An 8,025-nucleotide genomic window follows, 5' to 3' on the forward strand; every position below is an offset into this window, starting at 1 on the left:
CAGCCCGTACACGATAACCTATACTCTATGTCCTTATATGCAGCACTCCATTGTGAATAAACACTAAGTGTACCCTTAACCTTAGAGGTAGGGACATGGGTCTTGCACGCGACACGTCGTCTTGGTATGTGGAACACATGTGGCAAGTTATTTTAAAATCTGTCCATACAAGGGAAAGTTACAGCCCGGACACGAGTTATCGGACACACAGACGGACGGACGGAGCGATTTTAATGCCCACCTTTGGGGGCATAAAAAATCTATACCTACCGACCCGATTTGTTTTAGGCATTGCAGCACACCCATGAAACAAAGTAGATGTAAAGAAAATGCCGGGACATACCTGTGATTGCAAGATGAGGACATTCTGAGGCCCTCCCTGCTGGTTCATAGGTCTCATTTGCATCTGCCCTTGCAGCATTGGAGCTCCGGGCCTCATATGTTGAACTGAACCTATCTGGGTTCCAGGCATCATCTGGGTACCGGGCATAGGTGACATTTGGGTACCTGGCATAGGTGACATCTGGGATATACCCATAGAAGGCCCCTGCATGGGTGTGCATGACATTGGAGGACCAGCCATTGGAGACATCTGAGGCCCAGACAATGATGTCATTTGAGGACTGGGCTGCATTGGGGCCTGAGGACGAATCATTCCTGACATGCCTGTCTGTATTGTCATCATACTTGTAGGGGGAACTTGACCCTGGGGCATAGGGTTTCCAGCCTGCACTAGTTGGCCAGTCTGTGATATGGAAAGGTATTGAAATTTATATCACTTGGAATAAACCATAATCAAAAGAAAGCGAAGACGCTAAAAAGTATGCTTTTTTCAATAATGAAATTCAAAAACTACCTTGCAATCAGTTATAAATATTAAATAGGGATGGCAACGAGTACCCGAGTACTCGATCGAACGTCCGAGTACTCGAGTACCAAATCACTACTCGAGTACTCGGAAAAAAAATCTATAAAAATCACCAAATACACGATTTACAGACAAAATATCAGATCTGGTTAGTTGCCAAAAGGACAATTTACGGTCCCTCTAATCCCCGCTGTGTATTCAATTGACCTCAATCAATTAGTTGACAGTTGTTGTGATAGTTGCAAACTGTCAACAAAGGACCCCTATTTCAAATTAGCACTGATGTCAATTAGCGAAGTTTTGATAGCGGTACTTTCACCTACACAATTCTATTGTATACCAATTAGTTTAAACATAATATATTTTACAACGATTGTGAAGAAAGCTAAGATAGCTTGTACTGAGTCACTCTCGTTGGCACGATGTTGCGCGAGAGTGTGGCCTTGTGTTGTGGGGGAAACCGGAGGACCCGGCTTTGTGACCACTAACCAAACTCACATGCACCCGGCTTTGTGACCACGAACCAAACTCACATGTGCCCAGGCCGGGAATCTTACCCGGGTCTCCTTGGTGAGAAGCTAGTGCGCTAACCACTGCGCTAACCGGACAACCAAATACCAATTAGAGACCTTTCACCAAACAATGGACGCTTATGAGCGAAAGAGTATCGACCGTTACGAGAATTGATTTCTTAATGGGCGTATTTTAATTATTTTTGCAATTATTATCACAATTGATTGTTTGATATTTTAAATCAAGAATTATGAATATTATTGAGGTAAACAACAATTACACAGTACGAAAAACTATAATTTAAAAAAAATAATTTGTAAACAACTAAAAAACTGAACTTCGTATTGAATTTCGTTCACTTTTTTACATATGCTATTAATTTTCGTTCATTGAAATTCTGATTGTTGTTCATTTCTGCAGTGCAAACCTGTATAAAATAAAACGAATAAAAAAAATTAAAAGCCTGAAACAACATTTGTTTTCTTTTTATATCATTTTTTGTTAAAATACATAATGAAAGTTTACTTTCAAGGCGAAAATGACCAATAATACGACCAACGCACAATATACGCCATTAACGATACATGTATACACAATCTTGTCTTCGCGAACACATTCAATTTTTCCGAGTAATCGAGTACCCGAGTAGTCGATCGAACGATCGTCAGAGTACTCGAGTATTAATTTTACTACTCGTTGCCATCCCTAATATTAAATCATCTTCTGAATGTTTTTCAAAGTGCCAAGCATAATTTTACTTTTTATGGAAATACATTCTAAAATCATAACAAAAACAAAGAAAAAATCTTACAGGAGCATGGTTTTGTTGTGCCTGGACCATGCTGGGCTGCGGCATTAATGGCTGCTGCACGCTGCTAGCTAGTGTGTGTTGTGGCTGAGAGCTTGCAGTCTGTTGCTGTTGTTGATTGTTTACAGGCTGCTGATTTGGTGACACCACTTGCTGTTGTTGTTGTTGTGAGGGAGTTGTCTCCTGTTGCTGCTGTTGGTTGTTAATAGCGGGCTGTTTAGGGCTTTGTTTTGCAGTATTTGGTGGGGACTTTTGTTGAGGTGATGAAGAGTTTGGCAGCTGTTGTTGCTGCTGTTGCTGACTTACAGCTGGAGTTTGAACAGTGGCAGGTATATTACTCAGCAGTGGCTGCTGCTGCAAATTTTGTACCTGTTGCTGTACAGGTCTGGGTGACTGCTGTAACTGCTGAGACTTCAGAGTTTGAGCCTTCTCCTGCAATTCATGGATCTTCTGTTGTGTGTTCGGAGTCTGTGGCATGTTGAACAGTTGCTGAATCTGCTGATTGAGGTTCTGTATCTCGATATTAGCATTTTGTGGAGATGTAACTGGTTTTGTAGGAGACATAACATTCTTCACAGGACTAACATTTCCTGATGGTCCATTGGCTTTCACATTCTGCTGTTGATTTTGATTAATAGTTGGTGTTTGTTGGTTCATATTTGATGATTGATTGAATGGAAAGTTTGACATGTTCATATCACCTGAAGCATTTTCCAATACTGTTGTCGGCAGAGCACTAGCACTATTTTGTTGTTGGGGTTGTAAGGTTGGTTGGTTCGGGTTTGGTGAGGAGTCTATCTGGCTAAAGCTTCCCTGGTGGGAGGAGGATGACCCTGTGGGTGAGAGCATCCCTGGAGTAACAGACGGGGAGGGGGGAGGAGGAGTGGGACGTGGAGACAGCATTGGCACATTTGGGCGAGGCTGCTGGTTCATATTGCTCTGCATGGCGTTGTAAGAGGGTATTCTCTGGCTCTGAGGGATGTTAGTCTGCGTTGGGCTGGACTGAGAAAACCTCATGCTTGCTTGTTGCTGCTGCGGTGTCATGCTATGATCAGCAAGCTTTTTCTGTTGCTGAACATGTGGAGGTGATCGGTATGGAAACTGCTGCTGAAACTGCTGCTGTTGTTGCTGTTGTACATACTGCTGTTGTGGCTGTGTTTTCTGCATCATCATGGGGTCTGAGGTCATGGGGTTGGACATATTCACGTTTGGAAAGTTCTGAGAACCCATCATTCCTTGTTGGGTGTACATCTGTTGAGGCATTCCAATGTTTGCTTGACTACTTGGAGTTTGAGTCATTGGTAATCTGTTCAAAGATCCAGATGAGGTCATTCTCTGCACATACATGCCAGGCTTTTGCTGGGCTTGTGTTGGGTATTGCTGTGTCTGTTGCATATGTGGCATCTGCTGATTGCTGGAATTCGGAATGGAATACTCGTTATGAGGTAGATACTGCTGCTGCTGTTGCTGTTGTTGCTGATTATAAATTCCAGGATTCTGATTCCAACCCGGCATCTGCCCTATGCTTTGCTGTTGGGCAGGATTTGGCAAGCGAGGCCCTGACTGACTAGAGCTACCAGAAGTGTATGGGTACATCTGATGTCCCACTGGCTGACCTGCAAACTGGCTCCTATGATTTGGCGACATCATAGGATTTATATGGCCCTGCGGCTGCTGACTAGGGTTCATACGTGGACTGTACACTTGCTGGCTGTTATATTGAGGTCCAAAGTTCTGCTGTTGAAACTGCTGTTGCTGTGTCGGGTATTGCATGTTCTGGAAGGAGCTTTGGGCGGGGGCCTGCTGCATGCCCGCACCCAAAGCGCCATAGCCTTGCTGCATCATCCCGCCAGGAATCTGTCCAGGACCTGACTGCTGCATCATTCCTGGAATACCATGCTGAGGCTGTGGCTGGCCAGTGTCATCTAAAACAATTACAAGATATTTTCAGTTTTGATGCAATTCATTCAAGCTTCACCAATTTAAAAAAAAAATCACATTGAAAAAAGCGCTCATTTGACCAGTCTTGGTCATTATCCACTAGCCCAAAGCCCGGGGCTTGTGACCTTTGTTTCAGGCTAGCAGAAATTCAGACTAGTGCTTTTTCAATAATAGTAATGATAAAAATCTATTTTTAAACAATTATACTCTCAAAAATTTAATTTTGTCTAAAAATTGACTTGAAATGTCAGTTATTTATTATTTACGCACAAAACAATGATGCCATAATAGTTTAAGCACATCATCTGGATCACTAAATACATATTGAATCTTAGTAGAGGTGCATCAATATAGCAGTTCAACATAATAGCAAGCGATTATTTTGTGCGAATAAAAAGGCGTCTGAAGAAGGGAGATGTTTAAGTGATGATGTCGATGATAGGGACATGGAAATGTCTTAAGATTTGGTTTTCGTCATCACTATGTCCTTCAGAGAGAGAAAAGACTGGATTTCTAATTTTGATGTGAAATTGGTGTTAATGAAAACGAAGATTTTTTTCATGATTTTTTTGAAAGCATCATCCAAAAATATATACCTCAATTGGTTGAAATAGTGTTTATTTTTCAAGCTAGTGAAAAAGCTTTTGAGCTAGTAGTTTTGCTAAGAAGCCAGTCTGAACAGGCTAGTGCTCTGAAAAATTAAGGCTTACCAGCCCGAATGAGCTAGTGGTGTGAACAAATTAAGACAAAAACTGAATTTCAGTAACTATTTTGTATAAATAATGAAGAGTCAGTTCGGAATTCATATAGATCTATGGAACAATGAAAATTTATATCAGTACACACCTGCTCCACTGGCAAGCTCTTCAAGAAAACCTGGGTCAGAGTCAAACAAGCCTCCCAGATTATCTGCCATCCTTGGTTTTTGTGTTGTGTTCCTCTATTGTAGATACGTGGTCATTCTTATTTGAAAAAGAGGCTGCAGGGCAATAGAGTCCTGAAATGATTAAGAATAATAACAAACCAGTTGACAGACATCATGGAATACAATGTGCACTGTATTAACTGTAAAAACAAAAATTATATTGCTCACATTTAAGCTGCAACCTGTGGCCATACACCAGAAACATTAAACCAGTAGTATTTCTGTTATACAGTTTCGTGATGAACCAGTGAACTCAAAAAACATAGTGATATTTTGGCAGGTTTGGTTGGACCTACACACGGGATAATGATACTTGAAAAGATTTACCTCCAAAGCTTTTTGATATCCAAAACAAGTTATTATGTTGAAATGATCAATTTCGCAGGAAAATATGCAAATTTTCCCAATCTGACCAGTACCAAAATACACCATTTTCATTTTCAAACACACCAAATCTAATGACCTATAAAACCTCAACAAAACAAAAGCTACTTCCTGGTAATGTGGTCAAGGTACAATGTTTGGTCATTTGAAGGCATGGGAATTATCATTCTAAACATATAATGAACAAAAACAAAACTTTTTTGTGTGAGTTCACTCATGCGTGACGCATGGCCCCATACTTGACGAGTAAACTTGTTGGCCCAATCAAATTCGGATACAGTGTTTATTTCTATCCGAAACACGTGTAGTACTGAAGAAAATTGAGAAATATTTGTCCACAAACACTATCACACTTGTTCAAGTCAACCATGGCCCATATCAAGTCTTATATTTGAATGTGCAAAATATGCATTATGCAAAAAGAGTGATTTGATCGCCATTTCGGTCGATTTTTTGGACAAAATTATCAAAACAGAAGCGCATTCAAATGTGATAATTTTCATATATTGTCACCAAAATTTACCGTCAAAACATATTTCAGAACACCAAAAATAATTATTACTTAAGATAAGCTATACATTTTAAAGTTTTACCTGCAAAAAGTGTTGAAAATTTTCACAAATTTCAAAGAATGACTTTGTAGATCACACCGCTAATTCTCAACATCATGTATCGACAATAACTATGGGAGAAAGCTAGATTCTGATTGGACAAGACGCAAAAGAAGCTAAAAGTAGTTTCGAGAATGATATTAATTTTATCACCCATAACAGTATACATAAAGTGTTTAATGCTGACTGGAATTGAGTGTTTTAGTAAATAAAGGCTTTTTTAAGGGACATGAAATCTGAAATAATTTGTAGAAGCCAAACCGAGTAACTGACCACTTCCACCATTCAACCAATCAGAAGCCGTGTTACATTTGACTGCATTAATTGAATATCTCAGTGCTGATCACTTCTTCGGCCAATGAACGATCAGGTCATGAACAAGTGCCCGTATGTAAATGCTATTTTATAGAGCAATGCACTCTAAAAATAGATTTGCTAATATAAAATTGATAAAATCAACAGGTCGGACGTATTGATCACTCATGTTCAATTTTTTTACCATTTGGTGCATTTTCTGTCATTTGATTGCACTGTTTTACTTCTTTTATGTTGATTTACAAAAAGTGTACACACTTATCCGGATTTCCCGTTTTTCTTTTTCTGGATTTCCCCAGTTACTAAGGAAAGAACCTGACCGACTTTCGTTCTATATATAAATGAAAAGGCCAATCCATTTTCTCGTGCGGTTAACAGTCCGGGTTTAATATGGCCGTCAATTTCAGAAATGACAGTATTCTCATTTAAGACACGGACTTTTACACGGTTAATAATAGCAAACATGGCATTTTTTAACATGTTTACGATTCACCTGCTATTAGGTATCAATGTGTTACCCCACCGTGAGGCCCGGGATACAGGGAAATAAGACATCGGGTGATTTCCGACAGGCCTGATTTGGAAATTTCAAATATACTTGTCGACCAGATTTTATTTGTCACAGGATTGTACATGTATGTGCCTCGAACGGGTCCTGCTAAATGCCACTAACAGCTGCTTAGAGTTACTAGATATATATAAAAGAGCTACTTTATAAGAGCTACTAAGAACTGCAAGAATTCACTATGGTGTACTTAAAAACACTATGAAATGTAGTAATGTAATGAAATAAGTGATTATGTCAATATTTTAAAGGGACTGTGTCACAGATTGGCACCAAAATAAGTTTTTTCTGTAACGAATCTCAGGACAATTATCTAATAGAATGTGTTACGCTTTGATATCATAATTGTAAAAAAAGTACCTAAATGTAAAAAATAAATTGTGTTGGAAACCGGGTTCGAACCCGCGTCAATATTGAAGTCCAGCGTCTTACTCACTGAGCTACAAAGGCTTAAATACAAATTGCGTGACATATTTAAGCTATACACCTACCTCGGTAATATCACGTGATAACACCGACTAGCCAATCACGCATAAGGAATGAATTCTTCCTGGTAGACATACCCAGTAATCTTTTTTAATGGAAAAATACGAAATAACTGCTAAACTTAAATAAATTGTGAACTATGTGGTACTTTAGTTAGTAAGTTTCCATGCTTTGTACACATCGATGCCAAGTTTATGTCAGTTTTCGATAATTTTCTCTTTTTTTCGCTATTTTATCATACGTGAGACAGCCCTTTTAAGTTCAGAAAGGAATTCAATTATGAAATTGTTCCAATTTTTTTGTACCTCAATATTTAGGAAATAACTGCTGTTCATAGAAAAGCAAGAAACTACTGCGCCATGCTTCGGCCATTTTTGTTGTGTTTCATATGAAGTGTAACGGAAAATGCACCGTGGTTGCCAACGATGAGAATAGTGGTACCGATAATATTAAATCATAGATAGACATACATTTATGTAGAAATATAATTCAGCGAATTCATGACATTTTAGGTTAATGGCTATGGAATGACTAAGCCGAAAATTACCACAAAAACGGATTCCAATGGCTTTCAAGAATAACGTCAATATTTATTTTTATTAGTCCTTT

General features: G+C 39.1%; 1 protein-coding gene across 14 annotated transcripts in view; it reads right to left on the minus strand.

Annotated features, from left to right (window-relative positions):
* LOC128243400 (chromodomain-helicase-DNA-binding protein 8-like) overlaps positions 1-6,116 on the minus strand; it is a 53,799-nt gene extending 47,683 nt beyond the window's left edge. For all 14 annotated transcript variants that reach the window (XM_052961162.1, XM_052961171.1, XM_052961159.1 and 11 more), the window contains exons 1-4: positions 6,033-6,116; positions 4,977-5,127; positions 2,193-4,114; positions 344-745 (exon numbers count right to left, since the gene is read on the minus strand). In XM_052961162.1, coding sequence (XP_052817122.1) covers positions 344-745; positions 2,193-4,114; positions 4,977-5,046 — 2,394 coding nt within the window. In that variant the 5' untranslated portion in view covers positions 5,047-5,127; positions 6,033-6,116. The remainder of the gene's footprint in view (positions 1-343; positions 746-2,192; positions 4,115-4,976; positions 5,128-6,032) is intronic.
* Between the last annotated feature and the right edge of the window lie 1,909 nt (positions 6,117-8,025).

This window comes from Mya arenaria, chromosome 8 (genome assembly GCF_026914265.1).
Source record: "Mya arenaria isolate MELC-2E11 chromosome 8, ASM2691426v1".
Classification (NCBI taxonomy): domain Eukaryota; kingdom Metazoa; phylum Mollusca; class Bivalvia; order Myida; family Myidae; genus Mya; species Mya arenaria.